General features: G+C 42.1%; 1 protein-coding gene across 6 annotated transcripts in view; it reads left to right on the top strand.

Annotated features, from left to right (window-relative positions):
* nectin1b (nectin cell adhesion molecule 1b) overlaps positions 1-21,816 on the top strand; it is a 544,761-nt gene that overhangs the window by 162,536 nt on the left and 360,409 nt on the right. For all 6 annotated transcript variants that reach the window (XM_063038123.1, XM_063038120.1, XM_063038124.1 and 3 more), the window contains exon 5: positions 11,236-11,387. In XM_063038123.1, coding sequence (XP_062894193.1) covers positions 11,236-11,387 — 152 coding nt within the window. The remainder of the gene's footprint in view (positions 1-11,235; positions 11,388-21,816) is intronic.

The raw sequence follows: 21,816 nt of genomic DNA, 5'->3' as shown, positions 1-21,816 counted from the left end.
CAAAAGTGGAGGGTTCAATGAGCCGAAACTGCTTATCAAATATCATTCTTTCCCTGTTAAATAAATGTCTCTGTATGATTGAGCAAGAAAGAGTGCAAACACTTCACGATTTGTTCTGACTTCTGAGTGGTTTTTTTTGGAAGCATCAATTCAAAATGTGACACTCTCACTGCATTTGGGTTTCACTTGTGCAATGTTAAGTTTCGCTGGGCAAAGTCACCTTCATAGCAATGTCACTGTTTACTGTAAACAGCCACATTTCACAGAGCTGCCTGCTTTGGAGTATTGACTGACTGTAGGAGGATGAATTGGCATGCATATTTTAACTGAGAGTGAAAGGCTTTCATGTCCAAACCTATCCTGGTATAATGCATGTCTTATTACCATAAGTCTTTATAGTGCACAATTAGACTGAGTGTGTATTTCTGGGTCAGGCCGCGGAGCCTGATGGTCGCTGATCTTGTGTTGGCAGCTTAACTATCAGTAATGTTTATTGAAGCATTCGAAGAACTGTTTTCAGCTTTGAATGAGTGTCTGTCAGGTGAGCGGCAGGTCAAGTAGGTTTTAATCAGCCTCTAACCCCCTGGAGTCCCATCTGTTCAAACTGCATCCTGAAAAATAAACTGGAGCTCAGAGCAAGGGGAGCAAGCTTGTTCATCGGTAAATAAAAGCACCCAGGGCTGGATTGTTTGGAGTGAAGCATGGGGCTGGCATGAGGGGGTTCATGTGGACTTGTACTCTTTGCTTGATGTTTCTGCAGAGCTTAACGCGGTTGAGGGGGTGAATTTATTGGGAAATGTGGAAGAAGGATCTGGAGTCAGTTTGAAACCTGCTTGTAAAATCTAATCAGGGTTAGTGATCTGAGCCAGTCTGTCTCGTGTGACCAGACTGATTCCAAATCATCATTTCTGGCAAAGATGGGAATGCCTTATTTATGTGGTCTTTGAGTGCCAGCTCAGTTTCTCCAGTTGTGCAGTGTAGCTTGATTGTCAGCACCCAGGATGGCCCAGTCACTTCACCCAGTGCAGCACTCTGGGCAGCGAGTGAATCCCAGGTTAAACACGTCGCACTCTGCTCCGTCAGCGAGTCCTGCTCCCAACCCCAGCCATCTCACTTCTGCTGCTGTCTGACATTTTGACTTTCCACGCCATTTCTCTCGGAGCATTTGTGAGAAAGGTTTGCCAGTTCAGTGCTGCTTTGTGCTAAATTTGGGCAATTTTTGCCTGCTGCAAATGGCCAACGTCATTTAATTTGCAAAGACTGATTTTTCCCACCCCGCTTCAGACCTGACACATGGATGTGTGAAGCCCATATGTTTAATTCATTATTTCCAGTCTCTCTGTTCATTTTTCATATAATCTGGAACCTTAGATTTCATAAATGTATTTATACAACTGAATATTAAATTGTAGATTAGAAAGCAAGGACCGTTTCCTGTTTATAATGACTGGAGGCAGGAGACAGTGTACCATGTCTCACTGTATTTATAATGCATGTGGCATTCCAACCCGTGTTTACAACACAGGCAATATCCTGTCTGTGTGGCCCATGAATGCCCTGTCTTATTGAGGGTGATTGGAGATATCAGGTCTGCCAGTGATTCAGTGGGTGACTGAGCTAGCCAAGGGTAAGGAGAGGTTTTTGCTGTATTACTTGGTAATTCTCCTTGTTATAATGCACACTGTCCTCTCTATGTTATCTGCTTTCCTCTACATCTCTGAAATCGGATGGCTGTTGTGTGAATAAAACAGTGGCTGCATTCCCACAGCTGCATCTCCACTCACTGGGCTGACTCATTCTCCTTACTTATCATGGAAATTACAGCAGTAGGTTATTTGTGTTGATGTTGTACACTGAATGTAAGAAAATCAAGCGGACCATTCAGCCCCTTGCATCTAGTCTGGGCATTCATGGCTGACAGTTAACCTCTGTGCTAACTCCTTAATTCTTGATTTGTTAAATATCTCAGCTGAATCTTGTATCTATGAAGGGTTGAGGAGGCTGAGCCAATCAGAATCAAGTTTATTATCACTGACATGTATCATGAAATTTGTTGTTTTGAGGCAGCAGTACAGCGCAATACATTTTTTTTTAAAAAGCCACAAGTTAAAATAAGAATGCATTTTTTAAGTGCAGAAAGAGACCAAAATAGTGAGGTAGTGTTCATGGACCGTTCAGAAATCTGGTGAAAGAAGCTGTTCCTAAAATGATGCATGTGTGTCTTCAGGCTCTTGTACCTCCTCCCTGACAGTAGTAATGAGAAGAGGGCATGTCCTGGACCATGAGCGAACGCTACCTACTTGAGACATCACCTTTTGAAGATTCCTCGATGGTCTCAAAGCGACTCTGAATCTGACATGGTCCACTTTTGTGCCAATCCCTGTATGGTAAGCAGGGCTTGCTGATGCTATCAGTGTTAATGGTCCTTGGCCATTTTTCTGCTCTCAATCCGGAGAACACTGTGGTATTTCTTGTGGCCAGGTCAAGCGATGTAATGGCCTGCGGTGGTGGAACAGTTGCACCTCCCTGAGCGCTGACGGGAATTGCCCCTGCTTTCACTGCAAGTTTATCCAGCTGTTTTTTGTATGAATGCTTACCCACTGTGATAAAACTATTGAATGGTTCCCTAGTATGATAAGATGGACTCTTGACCCTGTTATGACCTTGGGCCTCGTTGTCTAGCTGCACTGTACTTTCTCTATAGCTGTTACAATTTACTCTGTATTCTGCTGTTGTTTTAGACCATAAGAAATGGGAGAAGATTCGGGTTATTTAGCCCATCGAATCTGCTCTGCCATTCCATCATGGCTAATTTATTTACTCTCCTCAACCCCATTCTCCTGCCTTCATCCAGTAACTGTTTTACCTTTTACTCCCTTAATGCTCCATTGTGGCGAATTGATCCATATGTACAAGCTTTTCAATGTACAATAAGCCAATTGCAATTCCAGTTAATAAGTAAAGGGATATCGGTGACTTTCCAAGGATGCTTTGACCACAACCACACCCCAAACCCTTGAACACTTTCACTTACAAAGCACAAGTATTATGGAGTTGAAGATTCTTACAGGCCATTTTTCCCAACTGGTCAGTGCCAACCAAGAAGCCCATCCAAGATGGTCCCATTTGTGAACATTTGGCCCATAATCTTCTAAACCTTACCAGTCCATGTACCTGTCCTAGTGTCTTTTAAAAGTCATCCTAGCTGCCTCAGCGCTCCTCTTGGCAGCTCATTCCACATGTCTACCGCCCTCAGTGTAAAGAGAATCAATGCCCCTAGGTTCTCATTCAAGTTGCACACCATCATGACAGACACATTTTGACCACCTACCTGATCACTGGGACTGAGCTTCGTATTTTCCTGTGTAGTAGCACTGTGGAATCACCTTCTACACGCAGGCTGCAGCTGTTCAAAATGATGGCTCACCACCTTCTCATGGGGAGTTAGGGTTTGCCAATGAACACTGTTCTTTCCAGGGTCTCCCACATCCTGTGAATGATTCAACAAGATAAAATATGACTAAGATTTATTAGTTTTATTCTTGACAAAGACCTCCTCGGATTAAAATTAATGGTACATCATTATGTGCGCATTTGGTTTATTTATGAGCAAGACGGTGAAGATGTGATCATTTGATGTGTACATGTTGATGGAATGTTAATCTGAACCCTGACCTTGAACCTTTGGTATTTGGCATACTTTGTTCTGTCTGTCTCCTTTGCTTTCATTTAGCAGGCTGCTCTGGAAATCTTTCAGGACCATTTCATTGCAAACCTGGAGCTTAGTAACTGTGACTGCAGCAGTCTGGGTGACAGGTTGTGAGGGATTGGACAGGATTTAACTTTGATGGTGATGATGGGAGAAACTGAATTTACCCTGACAATTAATCGGCTTTTCATCACAGTGAAACGTTTCATCACGCGCCTGTCGGTGCAGAGCTCAAACACAACAATATGAGAGTGCAGGCCAGCGATGTTAGAGAGCTGCATCTTTGGGAACTTGAAGACACTGGCAGCCATTGGTAGTCAGCAGATTTAGCAGTAACGTGGAAGGGTCTGTCTTTAGAGGAACACTAAACCTTCATCTGTTGAAGTAGCTCCATGGGTGGTTGCTGTAGGAGTACACTGCATGTCATGGAAATGCATAATATAGCAACAAGCCCTTCACCCCCTCCGTATCCATGACGACCAGTGTGCTTATCTATACTATTCCCATTTACCAGCATTTCCATAGCCTTCGATAGCTCAGAACTTTTTTTTGTCGTTTTGGAATAGTTTTGTATTCCTCATTGTCACACTGTTACGCAGACCAGGAGATTGTTCAGTTAGCCGGGGCGGCCGAAAGTGATCTTGGTGCCTGTGGGCTGGGGGAGTGGCCAACTCATAAAGTTCAGCAGCTCAACAACAGACCTCTTAGCCTATCAAGTGCATGCTGACCTGATCTTTTGTTCAGTCCCCTCTACCTGTACCCGGACCATAGCCATCCATGCCCCTCTCATCCATGGTTCTATGCAAACCTCTTAAATGTTACAATTGAATCCGCATCTACCACTTCTGCTGGCAGCTTGCTCCACGCTCACACCAACCTTTGAGTGAAGAAGTGTCCCCTCAGCTTTCCCTTAAATATTTCACCTTTTGCTCTTGACCTATGATCTCTAGTCCCAGTCTCACCCAACATGAGGGAAAAGGCCTGCATGCATTCACACTATCTATACCCCTCATAATCTTATGTACCTCTTACAAGATCTTCCCTCAATCTCCTACAGTCCAGGGAATAAAGTCCTAATTGTTAATCCTTTCCCTTTATCTCAAGTCTGTAAGTCCTGGCAACATTCTTGTAAATTTTCTCTGCTCTCAATTAAGCAGCTTTCTAGAACGACTGCTGCTGGAATGTATCCATATGGAATGTGGGCTGAATATATTCCCATTGACACTTCCCACATCCTCATTCACTCAAGAAAAATTCCCTCCTGCATCAGTTATTTGAAAAAAAATAAGGATACTATTCCCGAAATAAGGGCACATTCCCGAACAATCATGATGCCTTTGATGTGAATGGGTGGGATGATTAGTGGAAAGAAGTTAGAACTCTCAAAACTGTTTCCAGGCCCACATGTGAATTAGGGGTGTGTGTGTGATTTTGAGTGTTCTCAGAATATGTGATTCAAACCAGGGTTATGCAGGAATTTCAGAAACAAACATGTACTTTTCTGTATTATGCATGGTTTTTGCTGTATTCCATTTACACTTAGGTTGTAATAGAGACAAGAATTTTCCTGTGTTACTAAGCTAAAGTGAGGTCATTCTGTTTTTTGTTGATTGGAAATTGGGTGGATGGCAGCTATAAAGATACTCACCCATCAGTTTGCGTGTTGGCTCCAGCTTGTGTTGTACAGAAGAGATGCAGTTCTGGGGAATTGTGCAGAGGATATCTGGCTCTTGACCCCAAGCACTGGATTCTCTCTTTACTGCTCCTGTATGTCAGTGCTCTTTGATGGAGATCCAATGGGACCAGGACAGTTTATTCCTCATTTCCGTATGTCCTTTCCTGATATCTAATTGTCAGTTCCTGGAAGCATGGGAGGTTTGCTCCATTACGTCAGTGTTGACGGATGCAGAACCAGGTGCGTACCAGCAAACAGGGAATCTGAATCCCATTTTGACTGCCCATGTACTTAAGTGTGGCACTTAGTTTAAACTAATGCTATTTAAGTTGAAAAGTTTGAATTTTAAAGTAAATTTATAATCAAAGTACATATATGTTGCTATATACTACCTTGAGATTCATTTTCTTGCAGACATTTTCAGGAAAAGAGAAATACAATAGAATTTTACAAAACAACTGTACATAAAAGCTGGCAAACACCAATGTGCAAAGGAATGCAAACTTCAAATAAAAATAATACGGAGAACATGAGTTGTAAAGAACCCTTGAAAGTGAGTCTGTAGTCATATAATCAGTTCAGTGTAGTGATGACTGAAGTTATCCACAATGGTTCAGGAGCATGATGGTTGAGGGGTAATACCTGTTCTTGAACCTGGTGGTGTGGGACCTAAGGCTTCTGTACCTCCTGCCCACTGGTAGTAGTAAGAAGAGGGCGTGACCTGGAAGTTAAGGGGTTTCCTTGATGATGGATGCTGCTTTCACATGGCAGCGCTCCATGGAACTGTACTCAGTGAGGGGAGGGCTTCGCCTGTGATGGACTGGGCTGCCTCCACCAAATTCTGGAGCTTTTTCCCATTCCTGGTCATTGGTGTTTCCATACCAGCCTGGGATGCAACCAGTTAGGTTACTCTCCATTGTATATCTATAAAAGTTCGCCAGAGTTTTAGATGACGTGCCAAATCTACGCAAACTTTGAAGAAAGTAGCGGAGCTGCCATGCCTTCTCTGTGATGACACTTTGTGCTGGTCTGAGACAACGATGTGGATCCCAGCAAATCTCCAACTTCCACCCCCACCCAAACACAAACCATTAGTACAGCTGGAGGCATCAGTGCACGGAGAGTGGTGGAGAAGCTGGAGGAGCGGTGGGGATATCAATGTTAAGTAGGTGGAGGTAGCCAGTATCAGTCCTGGATCAAGACTGGGTTGGAGATTAGTTCAGAGTTGGATTGATCTGGAGGCAAATCAGCTGTTTCAATTTGAACAAGTGAAGTGATGGGGAAGGGTGAGTGGTGGGTTTGGAGAGGCAGAACCATGGCTCGGCCAAAAGTCCAGGTAAATACAATTCCTTAGAAATTTTCACATAAATTGAGAGAAGCTCTAAGACGAGAAATGAGCAAAGCTACACACCCTCTGTGCTTTTACCTATCCCACCAAGAAAACTCATTACAACGGTTAACTTGGATCAGTTCACATCATGAAGAAAGTCATAAATGGAAACTATGGGCCTGTTAGTCTGACCTCAGTGCTTGGGAAGATGTTGAAATTGATTATTAAGGTTGAGGACTTGGGGTACTTGATTTTAAAAAAAGGCCATAGCATGATTTCCCTCAAAGGAAAATCTTGGCTGACAAATTATTTGAAGAAGTAACACGCAGGATACACAAGGAGAATTGGTTGATGTTGAGTACTTGGATTTTGAGAAGGCCTTTGACAAGGTGCCATACTTAAGGCTGCTTAACAAGCTGTGAGCCCTTGGTATTACACAGAAGATTCTAGCATGGATAAAACAGTGGCTGATTGGCAGGAGGCAAAGAATGGGAATAAAGCGGGCCTTTTCTGACTGGCTGCCAGTGACTAGTGGTGTTCCATAGGGGTCTGTGTAGGGACCGATTCGTTTTAAATTATATGTCAATGATTTGGATGACGGAATTGATGGCTTTGTTCAAAGTTTGCAGATTTTATGAAGATAGATGGAGGGCCAGGTAGTTTTGAGGAAATAGGCTACAGAAGGAGTTAGACAGAGTAGGAAAATTGGCAAAGAAATGGCAGATGGAATACAATGTCGGAAAGTGTATGGTCATGCACTTTGGTAGAAGAAATGAAAGGGTTGGCTTTTCTAAATGGAGAGAAAATACAAAAAAACTGAAGTACAAAGGAAGTTAGGAGTCCTTGTGCAAGATTCCCTGAAGATTAATTTGCAGATTGAATCTGTGGTAAGGAAGGCAGTTGCAATATTAGCGTTCATTTCAAGAGGACTAGAATATAAAACCAAAGATATGATGTTGAGACTTTATAAAGCACCAGTGAGGCCTCACTTGAGTATTGTGAGCAGTTTTGGGCCCCTTATCTTAGAAAGGATGAAACTGCAGAAGGTTCAAAGGAGGCTCGTGAAAATGATAGCAGGATTGAACGATGTCATAGAAAAGCTTTTGATGGCTCTGGGCCTGTATTGACTAGAATTCAGAAGATTGAGAGGTGACCTAGTTGAAACGTATCAAATGGTGAAAGGCCCTGATAGAGTGGATGTGGAGAGGTTGTTTCCTGTGGTGGGAGAGACCAAGACAAGAGCATATGGCCTCAGAATAGAGATGCATCCTTTTAAAACAGATGAGGAGGAATTTATTTTGCCAGAGAGAGGTAAATCTGTGGAATTCTTTGCTGCAGGCAGCTGTGGAGGTCAATTCTTTATGTATATACAGTATAAGGCAGAGGATGATAGATTTTTGATTGTTCAGGGCATGAAGGGATGCAGAGAGAAGGCAGGAGATTCAGGCTAAGAGGAAAATTGGATCAGCCATGATGAATTGGTGGAATAGACTCAATGGGCCAAATAGCCTAATTCTGCTCCTAGACCTTATGGTCTTATAACCTGAGTAGAGTCACTGTGGCTTCATGAAAAAAATTGATCAGGTAGAGTTCTTTGAGGAAGTATCACCCAAAAGGGAACCAGGAACATGTTTGGATTTTGAAAAGGCATTTGAGAAGAGCTTTTGCAGGATAAGAACTCAGAGTATTGAAGGTAATGTACCAGCATGGATAAAAGTGACTAACGAGCAGGAAGTTAGGAATAAGAATAAGAGGGTCAATTTCAGGTTGACAGTCTGCATCCAGTGTGGTGTCACTGGGACTGACGTCATTTACAATGAGTTAGAGAAATGAAGTGATTGTTCTCGAGCTAAATTTGTAGATGATACTAAAATGGTGGGATGGCGAATTTGGAGGAAATTAACTGATTGGGCAGAAAGTTGCTGAACAGATGTAATAGAGGAAAATGTAAAATAGTTTGCTTTGAAAGGAAGAATGATAAAATAGATTTATTTAAGTGGAAATAGCTGCAGCACAGACTGATTTAGCGGTCCTTGTATATGAAACATATAAAGTGAGCATCAAGAAGGCTTAGGTAATGCTGGCTCTCATTTCAAGGGGATTGGAGTATAAAAATAAGAAAGAATTACTAGGACTGTACAAGGCCACAACTGTGTGCAGTTTTCGTCCCTTTATTTAGGGAATGATATATTATCATTGGAGAGAGTTTGTAGAAGATTCACTAGCATGATCCTAAGTGTCGACTAGAGCATTTATCCTATGAAGAAAAAAAATATGAACATGTTGAGTCCATTCTTATTGTAGTTTAAATAATGATTACTGATCTTATTCAAACTAACAAATTACTTAAGGGCTTGATAGATTAAGTGCAGCGGGTAGGAGGTGGGGGAATGTTTCCCATCATGGGAGAGTCTAGGACCAGAGGACATGGAGTCAGAATAAGGTACATCCATTTAAGACTAAGATGAGGAAGAATTTCTCCAAAAGGGCTGTGAGTCTTTGGAATTCCTTGGCCAGAAAGCTATGGAGGTGGAGTCTTTGAATATATTCAAAGTTCATAAATTTGTACTCATTAAGGGAGTCAAGAATTATGTGACTAGAATGGGAAGGTGAACTTGAGGAAAGTTGGATTAGCTATGATCATATTGAATATTAACCGGCTGGTGATGTAGTGACATCAGCACTGGACTTCGAGGCAAATGGTCCGGTGTTCAAATCCAGCCTTGCACATTTTCCAGCCGTGCTGGGTTGAGCGCCGAGTTAGCAACTCAGCCTCGTAAGGAACAGACAAATGCTATGGAAATGGCAAAAATGCTGTTTAATGCGCCACAAGCCTTGAGAAGGAACAACATACTGAACATTAAAGCAAGCTCAAGCCCAACTCCTGTTTCTGTTTTATGACTTTTTGGCCTTGTTTCCCAGGTGGCAAAATTGTTCTTCAGTGTTAATTATTCCAGTTTAACTTTCCTGATAGCATTGAAAAGCTTCAAATCTAAGCTCACTTCTGCGAGCTTCCATGGCATAGAATATTTGCTTATAAATTTATGAATGCAAACTTAATGCAGTAACAGATGTGTATGTATGATTAGTATATTTATCATGTATTCTAAATCTCCAGAATAGAAATGTAAAAACAGTATGTAAAGTTGACAGTAGACTATTTTAATTTCAACTCTTTTTTCATGAAATAATTTTGAAAAACAACGGAGTGCTGATAGTTTGAATCAAAAAAGAAATATTTCTGCAGTGCAGTTGTCTGAAAATTACACGTGATTGGACTGCAAAGTTCTCAATCGGCTGAATGTCACAGTTCTGGACAAAAATATTGACCAAAATCTAGCCTTTGGGAAAAGCTGAGGCCTCGAAGTAAAATCTTTAATGAAGGTAATAAAATGTCACCACTGACAATTCAGGAGTAATTTAAGAAATTGGGTTGCATATATAAAAGAAATGGGAATCATGATATTGTCAGTTTGGATTGGTGCCCGGCTGGCACTCTGACACTAACATGGTGGACCTTTCACATGCTGTGTATATCTGCTTGACCATTGAATCTTGTTATTAGGGAAGCAAGGACCTGACTGGAGCAGAGATTTTGGGGTTTGTTTCTTTTTGTTTATTGTCCATGGCACGTAAATGTCACTGGCATTTGCTTTTTCCCAGAAGCCTTTGAGTAAGGATGGCAGTTTTCCTTTCCTGAAGAGCATTAATGGTCCAATCCAAGAGTTTCATGATCGCTATTTCTGAGTTCAGTCTTTTGTTCTGCATTAGTTCAATAACTTGAATTTGAATTCCCTACTGGTGGCAGTGGGTTTTAAATCTATCCAGATATTGAGATACTATTCCTTTATTAAGCCTCAAAGTGTAGCAGACTCTTCCCAATGCATCATGGGCACATCTCTCCCTACCATTCGTCGTATCTACAGGAGGCGCTACCTCAAAAAGGCAACATCCATCATCAAAAGATCTTCATCATTTGGACCATGTCATTTTCTCGCAGCTACCCTCGGGCAGGAAGTACAAAAGCCTGAAGATGCACGCCACAGTTTCAAAAACAGCTACTCCCTTTAGCCTTTCGGTTCTTGAACTAATTGCTACAACCCTAATCACTATGGTTTAGCAAAGCTATGACTACTTTGCACTGCATAGACTTTTTTTGTTCAGGTTGTGTTTTTCTTCTATAAAGCTGTCGATAATTTGTGTTTTTTTGTGAAAGCTGCTTATCTGATGCTCTATGATGCCTGCCGCAAATATGTTTTTCATTGCACCTGTGCATACACTTACTTGTGCAGATGACAATAACTCAACTTTATTTAATCACTATATGGCACTTAAGCAGGTCCTTGAGTTCAAACTGAAAGATTGCTGTCATTCCTCTGTAACTGCACAGAGGGAGGAGGTATAATTGCTCTTTGTGGCCCTGATGACTTCCAGGGAGCCCAGGGTTTTGAAATGAAGAGTCACCAGTCTGGTTCTCCATGAATGTGGACCTTTTCAAATGACTTTGTTTATTTTATTCAGGTTAAATGGGTCGCTGCCTTTAAACGTGGAACATCAGAACACCACGCTGCTCTTCAAAGGGGCTGTAACCTACGACCTTGCCGGGACCTACGTCTGTGAGGCTACGAATGCCATTGGTACACGATCAGGTCTGGTTGAAGTCAATATTACAGGTAGGAGAGAACCTCCAGACAGATCTTCATTAACTAATGCTTTGCTGATCTGAAACCTAACTTTGCCACAACTGCAGCTGCATGATTGGTGTGTTGGGGCCCTGTTCTCTTTGCTTCCTCGCTGGTTCCAGCAGCTTGCAGGTATCGCCACCCTCTCTGTAACTCTCACCCAAGTCTATTTTTGCAAAGCCACTGTTGTGCAGACAAGTGTTTCAAAGTGGTGGTTTACATCTTGACGGAGAAGGACAGAGCGTGGGAAGCAGTAGTCTCAAGTAGTCAAAGAGAGCTGACCCAAACCTGAATAGGTTGCAGGCGCGTGAACTCTTGCGGTATGATGTGGGGGTTTTAGGGTGGCAAGGACACACACTGCGTTGCTTTACAATTCTCGATTGTAGATGTGCAATGTGACACTAGTCATCACCCATTTTTAGGACAGGGACTGAGAGGCACTCCAGCTTCACACTTGCGTCCAGGTATGAGATGAAACTTCAGTCTTGGGGTTCCACTCACTGACTATTCTGGGCTGTCGTAATAGCAAGCGAAAAGGGATGATTTGAAAACTCACTGAAATTAATAAGAAAGGAGGGAGAACAATGTTGCACAAGGGTAAGGTACAAACACATCAAGTTTATAAGCTTGTATTAACATATTAAGGTACAGGACTAATGAGCAGAGCTTGGTCTGTGAGTTGGCTAAGAATGAGTAGGGGAATTGTAAAAGGCAATGTTGAAAGGAACAGAATCTTCAATGTTCTGTGTCCAGTTACCTGGCTGAGCATGGGTAGAGTTGTATCACAGTGTAAAACAACAGCTAAATTATTTTTGTTTGCCATGCTTAGTTTTGTGATTTGTCGGCAGCCTGTTACGCTGCTGGCGTCCTGGGCAGCAATGAAGATCCTCCATCTCTGACGGCGTTCAGGGCTTCCTTCATCGTGTCAGTAGCTTTCTTTTGGTTTTCACTACTGTCGGTCACACAAGTGCTGGGTGGAGACTTGGGGACACTGTTGAACTTAGATGTAGAAGGATTCTTTATTGCTGTTTCCGTAGCAATTTTGTTTCACCAGTTAGAGTTGTTGGTCCTGAGGTGAACCCCCCAAACCAGAAGGAACGGTGGACCATTCTTAGTCTGGTCTCTACCCTTTGACCGGTTTGGCATGGGTGACCCTATCAAGTGCCAAAGTGTAAAGCCTTGATTCCAGCCAACATAGCTCTCTGAGTCACTGAGGCACACAAGCCTCCAAACCCAACGGCAAGTTTGTGGTCCTCTTGGTGGATGCAGGGATGAGTGTAGGCTCAGCAGAGTGATAGGTCGGCCAGACACTGCATCTGTTGTGTAACCAGAATCTGTTTATTCGGTAAGATAATCTCACCCAATTTGCTCTCGAACCATGGGATTGTGTGTTTAACAGAAAGTAGATTATTCACTCCCAGACTGTGCCTGATTATTAATGCATGGATCAAAGCTTACTCAATGTCATTGTTTGGGATTATTGGTTATTCTTTGTATAATTGAATGGAGCTGCTGTTTATTGATCAGGACCAGAGTTGTCATCCACTCTTCCCCTCCCCCCCCCCCACCCCATTCCTTCATAAACACATGGATTACCTGCTGGTGCAGAAAACCGGGGAAACTGTTTTTTCCCTCATGGTATTTGAGCTTTGGTTTCACAGTGCACCACTGCATTAGGGAATAAATATGGACAACAGTGGATAGAACTTGATTAGTACTGGAACATGTCCACTGGACCTGAGGCAGCATATCTTGTTCATTATTGAAGTGTGTTGATGAATAGAGTTAGACAAAAGCACCCCTTCCCGTCCTGATCAGGAAGTTAAGATGGCCAAGGGCTGCAGGGTGATTTGCTGTTCAACCTTTGTTCTTTCTCTTAAAGCTTGAATGAAGTCTGCAGCCAGTCCTTCTTTTGGATGAGTGACTTGTAGCAACATTGTGCTTTTGTTACCTCTTGAACGAATGGTACCTGAATTTTGGGCTCATGAACAAGAAGTATTTTTAGATTCTGTTGCCTGGACTTTAGAAGTTTAAGGCATGATCTGATTACATTTAATACATCTTTTTGCAGCAGTACACAACTTTTTCCTGCAGAAAGAGGCTGTCTGAAAATTTTTTGAGGGGCTACTCACACAAAAGTGGAAATCCCAAGGTCGCCCTTATTCTAAGGGTGGGCTCCCATAGGACTCGTTATGGCCTCCACTTCCCAGAGTTGCCGCTGGAAATTTGCCCAGTGAGTAAGCACCACATTATTCCATGCACAGCTTCATCCTCTCCATTCCCCTCTACAGATAGGAATAGTTCTCAGGGAGGGAGGGAGGCGGTTACATTTCCATCTAATGAGCTAACAAAATGAGTTTAGTTGTTAAATTCATTTAAATATATTGAATTATTTTCTATTCTGTAGTTTTAAACCTTTTAATTGATTTTCAATTTTTAAGGTCATTTTTTTAAACTCTCTTTAGTAGTATGATTGACTTCAGCTTTGTTTTTGAGAAGTTGTAAATATGAGACATCCACAGCTGCTGACTATATTCAATATTTTTGACAGCTGGCTAAGCCGAGAGATGTGGTTTAGCTGGTGACCAAAGCATTTCGGGGCGGGGGGAGGCTTGCTGTTTTCACAGGAATGCAGGCCAATCAGCATCTGCCTCTGGCAGCCATTGATTACTCGGGAAAGAGTGAATAGCAGAGGGAACAGTTCGGGGCCATGTATTGTGCACTGCGGTATTACATGAAACAAATGAAGTGGGTGAGGAACCAGTTCCAGTGGTAGTGGGACCTTTAGTGGGGATGTAGCTTAAAGATGAGAAACAGAACTTTCAGGGGCAAAATTTAGCAATCATTTGGACACAAGATGGGATGTTCCCAAGAGCAGCAATTGGTGTTGAATGATGTTAACCTTAATCCTGTGATTGAGAGGTTTTTGTTTCCCAAAGGAAGGAAAAAAGAAGATTACAGAATTGGGTTACATATCACATGCAATTTATTGAGCAGACTTGAAGGTCTGAATGGTGTCCTCTGTATACATGATTCCACCCTTACTGCTTCAGTATTTCCCTATAGGTGATTGGCTGCAGTCCCTGGTGTTTTCTGGGAGCTCTTGGTCATGCAGTATTACTATTTTTACCAGTTTATTTGGACTGAATATCTGCATCAGAAATGTCTTCTTTAGAGCCAGTGATATCAACCTTGTTTGTTACACTGAGGAATAGTTTTAAACTCCACATGTGGCTGAATCTGGCTAGTAAACAATGAGTTTTGGAAAGGGCCATTGCTGGCGCTGTGAATCTGGCACATTCTTTGCTTGTAAACTCAGTATTCAGTGTCGGAATATGTTTTGCTAAGTTCTGCCTCGGCTCTCTGCCATGTCACCTGCACACAGAACAATTGAAGCAATTCTGCATCAAGTCATTAACAGCAGATGCTCGCAATTCTTTCCAGAAATGGATCCACCCGTACAAAGAATCCTATCAAAATGTTCAACAGCCTGAATGAGATAACACCTATGGTTTAATTGCACGATTTGTGCTGTTTTCCTAGCTCCTGCATCCTGTGTCTACTGGGCTGTCAGTCAGGTTACTCTTCATCCTGTCACTGTACTGGCTTGTGCACTTTACTGGAAAGAGAGGAAGGGTTCATCATTCAGATGATAAATTCAAGGTGCCATCTTCTGGTTTTCATACAAATTAGAACATGTTCTACGTTCCCCTTTTCAACTTACAATTTGTAACTTATAAAGGGCAGCTTGAATTAAACTGGCAAGGGAAACATCTGAGCTAAGTTCAGCCCTATTCTTCGCCCCTGCTGGCTACTTTAAAGCTAACAGAATTACTTTGTGGTTCATAATTACCCACTGTAGAGCCTTACCGAGAATACCGAGCAGAGATATCACATGATGTCACTTTTTTTTTAACCCAAGTTCAGAAGAGCAATATTTTTATGGATATAGGCACTGCAGGCATTTCTTATCCTGATCTAATTGCCCTTGAGAAGGTGATGGTGAGCCACAGACTTGAACTCCCACAGGGCTGTTTGGAAAGATTACTGGATTTTGACCAATAGTGAGGAAGGAATGGTGCTGTATTTCCAAGATAAGATGGTTTGTTATATTGAAGGGTACCTGGAAGTGTTGGTAGAATGGGCAAGGCTTTCTGATGTCAGGAGATATTGAGACTGGAGATGAAATGCCCAATGCATTTCTAGAAAGGTGTACTTGATATCGGAAGAGTTTTGGGTGGATTACTCCGAGCTGGAAGTTGCCTAAGCTAATTGAATTGACTTTAATTCTTACATCCTTCACATACATGAGGAGTAAAAATCTTTATGTTACATCTCCATCTAAATGTGCAATGTGCAATCATAGTAATTTATAATAATTTATAATACAAACATTTGTAAATAGAACAGTCAATGTAATATAGAGTATACTCAGATCAGCGTGAGTTAATCAGTCTGATGGCCTGGTGGAAGAAGTTGTCCCGGAGCCTGTTGGTCCTGGCTACGGTACCATTTCTGGGATGGTACCATTTCTGGGATGGTAGCAGCTGGAATAGATTGTGGTTGGGGTGACTCAGGTCCCCAATGATCCTTTTTACACACCTGTCCTTGTCAATGCCCTGAATCATGGGAAGTTCACAACTACAGATGCACTGGGCTGTCCACACCACTCTCTGCAGAGTCCTGCGATTAAAGGAGGTACAGTTCCCATACCAGGTAGTGATGCAGCCAGTCAGGATGCTTTCAATTGTGCCCCTGTAGAAAATCCTTAGGATTTGGGGGCCCATACCAAACTTCCTCGACCTTCTGAGGTGAAAGAGGCGCTGTTGTGCTTTTTCACCACACAGCTGGTGTGTACAGACCACATGAGGTCCTCTGTGATGTGGATGCCGAGGAATCTAAAGCTGTTTACCCTCTCAACCCCAGATCCATTGATGTCAATAGGGGTTAGCCCGTCTCCATTCCTCCTGTAATCCACAACCAGCTCCTTTGTTTTTGTGACATTGAGGGAGAGGTTGTTTTCTTGACACCACTGTGTCAGAGAGATGATTTCTTCCCTGCAGGCCACATCATTATTGTTTGAGATAAGGCCAATCAATGTAGTGTTGTTGGAAAATTTAATTAGCAGATTGGAGCTGTGGGTGGTGACACAGTCATGGGTATACAGAGAGTGAAGGAGGAGACGTAGAATACAGCCCTGAGGGGTTCCTGTATTGAGAGTCAGGGGGCAGAGGTGAGGGATCCCTCTCTAACCACCTGCTGGTGATCTGACAGGAAGTCCAGGATCCAGCTGCACAAGGCAGGGTCAAGGTCGAGGTCTCTGAACTTCTTGTCGAGCCTGGATGGAACTATGGTGTTGAATGCTGAACTGTAGTCCAAGAACAGCATTTTCACATGAACATCCTTCTTCTCCAGATGTGTAAGGACGGTGTGTAGTGTGAAGGACTGGAAAATAGAACATAGAATTATTGTAGAGTAGACTTGATGGGCTGAATGGCCTAATTTTGCTCATATCTTTTATGGTCTTGTATATTTTCAAGCCAAGATGATGGAAGGGAAACCGTAGGGGGTGGTGTTTCTTTGATCCTGCTGCTCTTGGCCTACTTGTTGCAGGTTTGGGAGGTGGTGTCAGAGTAGTCTCGGGGAGTAACAGCAATGAATTTTGTAGATGGTGAATGCAGCAGACACAGTTTGCCAGGGAGAACATACTAACCCGTACATATAGCAGTGAAAATCAAACCCCAATCAGTGATCGCTGATGCTGTGGAGCAATTGGAATAACCACTGTTACCATGCAAACTAGATCAATGTGTTCCCATTAATCAATCTCCAGATAATGTACTCTGGATCAAATCCTGTTCTGTTTGAATGTGTGGCTCACTGGAGTGGCCATTCTAGTTCTCTTATTGCATGCTGCCATTTCTCTCCATTTGGGACTTCAAGGAGCAGCAAACCGTTGTACTTGTGTTGATTCCAAAGACATAAGGGTTAGTTATGGGCATGCTATGTTGGCACCGGAAGCGTGGTGACACTTTTTGGCACCACGGTGGCACAGCAGTTAGCACAACGCTGTTATAGCTTGGGGTATCGGAGTTTGGGGTTCGATTGGGCGCTGTTTGTACATTCTCCCCATAACCTCGTGGGTTTCTTCTGGGTGCTCTGGTTTCTTCCCACAGTACAAAGATGTACCAATTGGTCATTGTAAATTGTCCAGTGATTAGCATAGGGTTAAATTGGTGGGTTGCTAGGCAGAGTGGCTCATTGAGCCGGAAGGGCCTGTTCCAAAAGAATAAATAAATAAATCAGGGAAAGGGGACAACAATGGTTGGTGGCAGGGAGGGAGAAAACAGGAGACAGTAATAGTCATTATTGGGCAGAGAGAACCATAGTCCCCACCAGATCTTGAACCACATCCTGTAGTTTTCTGTCTGGTCGGTATTATCCTGGTTTTGCATCAGTATGTTTATGAACTGTATTATTAGAGAGAGATATTTAATGTTAATACACTGCAGATGTGCATGATTTGCAGTTTCATAATATGCTAGCTTTTGTGGGTAAGTTAATGGAGTCATTTTTCTTTAGTTGGGGAAATGAGGATAATTTTTTTTTACACAATGTACGTCAAGAATGCCTTATCTAAGAGGGTGCTTGAAGTAGATTCAGGAGTGACTTACAAAAAGGAACTGATTTAGATTATTCCTTTCCAAGTATTTATGGTGCTCTTGAGAAACAGCAGTGCATGTATCTCTATATCTTTTGATTTTCTTAATATTCTGAAATTTGTCAGTCTCTGTTTTGAATGAACTCAATGACTTCCTCCAGGTTAGGCAATTGCAGAAATTTGCCATCCTTGAATGAAGAGATTTCTTCTAATTTCAGTTCTAATGGCCTATTCTATATTCTGAGACTATGATCAACTGGTTATTTCCACAGCCAGGGAAAAATGTACACTTGCATCCACCTTGTGAAGTTGTTGTAAGTTTTTGAAAAATTCATTGTGATCACCTCTCGGTTTTCTAAACTCTACTGAGCTCCTCTATTCAATCTGGAGAAACACACACAAGAGGTGGAGGAACTCAGCAGACCAGGCAGCACCTATGGAAAAGAGTACAGTTGATGTTTTTGGGTCTGCTGAATGGTCATGGCCTGAAATGTCAACTGTACTCTTTTTCCACAGATGCTGCCTGGCCTCTGAGTTCCTCCAGCATTTTGTGTGTGTGTGTGTTCTAGAAATGTTTGCTGCTGTTCTCTGCTCCACTCATAATTGCCCCCTTGAGAACCGGATAAGGAAGGTTGAGTGACCCAGATAATTTTTGATCAACTACTCAATAGTTTCATGGTCTCCTTCGATACCAATTTTTTTGTTGTAAGCTTATTTAATTAACTTCTGTGAGATTCAAACATGTCTGCAGATTGAAGGTTCAGTCTGTACCCTGTTCTGAGCAGAGCTTAAACATTGTACGTTCTATGTTTGGAATTTAACACCAAGCAGACCATGCAATAAGTGAACTTGGCCGTGTTACCTGCAATTTGGCCATGATTCCTTGAAAACTAGAATATTAGTCTAAAGAGGGTACAGGAAATCCACCATTGGATGTGGTACAGGTCATTCTGAAAGATCACTATTCCACTCCTAGATGCCGCCCTACAGGCCAGATGATGAACACTGCAGGGTACATTAATAGATTGAACAGTCTATGCAAATCACATTGAAATATTTTGCAAATGATTATTGAAGGCAGTGAGTTTGATTTAAAGATGAGTCGTCATAGTAACGATATTTTAAATAGGCATAAAAGAGCATGTAAGCAGAGTCTAATGGTATAATGTAGCCAATTCTGCACTGACGATCAAGCAAATGGCTGATTAATGGCAGATTCTTCGTGGCCCATTTACTGGATTCTGTTTCTCGTGAGCTTAGATGCAAACAGATCCAGGTTCAGTAGGTTGACAGAGCTCAGCCGAAATGGCTGCTAATCACGAGCTCTGATTGATGTGGCAGTTCGCTCAGCTGCAATTGTTTTTAAGCATGTAACAGTGCAATGCCTTATCCGTACTCCGATGTGTCCTACAAACTGTGGTGTAATGATGGAGCATGACTTCTGTTTGTCCCTTCAGACAGATGGTTAACTTGACTGACTTCATCAAATAGTCTGGGCTCCAGGTATTTGCTGCCAGTCTTAAATTGTTTTCAGGATTAAATTGAAGTTGATGATTATCTTTGCTTGAAGTACAGAGTTTATTTAGTACATGTAATCATTTTAATCTTAGTTATGGGATAATTGCGTTAAGTACTTAAACGAATAACAGAGAAGCCCCAAATGCCACAAAAGCTGTCATAATCAAACCAAGATGAATCCATCTGATGATGATTTCATCATTTTTGTTGTCTTCCGTGTTCTGCCAATATCTGAGGGAAGCAGTAGGGGATGCTAACTTAATTTGGGCTTGGGCTTCAGTATGGAGAGTGGTACTGTGATTCAAGGTCAATGCAACCTTTATATTCTATTCTGGGCAAGCAATTCTGTAGTAAATAAAGATTGTCTGGCCTTCATCACCATTCAACACAACCCTGTCAGATCACCTACTTCACTCTGCTGTTCCCACTTTCTTCCCCAGATCCTTTCGTCCCTTTGGCATTAAGAAATATATTTACCACTTCCTTGAACTTGCTCTACCCACCTTCTGTGATAAAGAATTCCAGAGATTCACCACGCTCTGGGTGACAAATTTTCTCCTGATATTGGGTCTAAATGGTATATCCACATCCTGAGATTGTAATCCCTGATTTTGGATTCTCCAGTCATTGGGAATGTTCTCCCAATCTACTCTTGTTAGAATTTTATAGGTTTCTTTGAGAATCCCTCTCACTCTTATTCACTAAAGTGAATTTAGCCAAATTGATCTAGTCTCTCCTTAATGAGTGGTGACTAAATGTGCTCAATCTTAAAGCATTATTTATACACATTAGTCCTCCTGGAATCAGTCTGTGCTTTGATTCCATTGTAGAGCACATGACCAATGGAGACAAACAGCAGTTCTGATGAAGGATTTTGGCCCGAAACATGAACTGTTTGCTCTTTTTGCATAGATGCTGCCTGGCCTGCTGAGTTCCTCCAGCATTCTGTGTCTGTTGCTTTGGATCAATGGAGAGTTCATCCCAGCAGTTATTGCAAATTTGATTTCCCAAATGCAAAACAAACAACTGCAGATGGTAGAGATCTGAAAAGTCACTGACCTGAAACGTTGTCTCTCACTGCAGACGCTCTTTGACATGCTGAGCAGTTCTGGCACTTTTTACTTCATTTAATTTGTTATCTATCTACAGTGGCATGCAAAAGTTTGGGCACCCCTGGTCAAGATTTCTGTTACTGTGAATAGTCAAGTGAGTAGAAGATGAACTGATCTCCAAAAGTCATAAAGTTAAAGATGAAACATCCTTTTCAATGTTTTAAGCAAGATTAGTGTATTATTTTTGTTTTGTACAATTTTAGAGTGAAAAAAAGGAAAGGAGCACTATGCAAAAGTTTGGGCACCCCAAGAGATTTGAGCTCTCAGATAACTTTTACCAAGGTCTCAGACCTTAATTAGCTTGTTAGGGTTATGGCTTGTTCACAGTCATTGTTAGGAAAGGCCAGGTGATGCAAATTTCAAAGCTTTATAAATACCCTGACTCCTCAAACCTTGTCCCAACAATCAGCAGCCATGGGCTCCTCTAAGCAGCTGCTTAGCACTCTGAAAATTAAAATAAATGATGCCCACAAAGCAGAAGAAGACTATAAGAAGATAGCAAAGCATTTTCAGGTAGCCGGTTCCTCAGTTCGTAATGTAATTAAGTTATGGCAGTTAAGAGGAATGGTGGAGGTCGAGTTGAGGTCTGGAAGACCAAAAAAACTTTCCGAGAGGACTGTTAGTAGGATTGCTAGAAAGGCAAATCAAAACCCCCGTTTGACTGCAAAAGACCTTCAGGAAGATTTAGCAGACTCTGGAGTTGTGTTGCACTGTTCTACTGTGCAGCGACACCTGCACAAATATGACCTTCATGGAAGAGTCATCAGAAGAAAACCTTTCCTGCATCCTCACCACAAAATTCAGCGTCAGAAGTTTGCAAAGGAACATCTAAACAAGCCTGATGCATTTTGGAAACAAGTCCTGTGGACTGATGAAGTTAAAATAGAACTTTTTGGCCGCAATGAGCAAAGGTATATTTAGAGAAAAAAGGGTGCAGAATTTCATGAAAAGAACCCCTCTCCAACTGTTAAACATGGGGGTGGATCAATCATGCTTTGGGCTTGTGTTGCAGTCAGTGGCACGGGAAACATTCACTGGTAGAGGGAAGAATTAATTCAATAAAATACCAATAAATTCTGGAAGCAAACATCACACCGTCTGTAAAAAAAAGTCGAAGATGAAAAGCTTC

Source organism: Mobula hypostoma, chromosome X2 (assembly GCF_963921235.1).
Source record: "Mobula hypostoma chromosome X2, sMobHyp1.1, whole genome shotgun sequence".
In the NCBI taxonomy this organism is placed as follows: Eukaryota; Metazoa; Chordata; class Chondrichthyes; order Myliobatiformes; family Myliobatidae; genus Mobula; species Mobula hypostoma.
The sequence above is the reverse complement of the archived record's forward strand: the minus strand, read 5'-3'. Positions and strand labels throughout refer to the sequence as shown.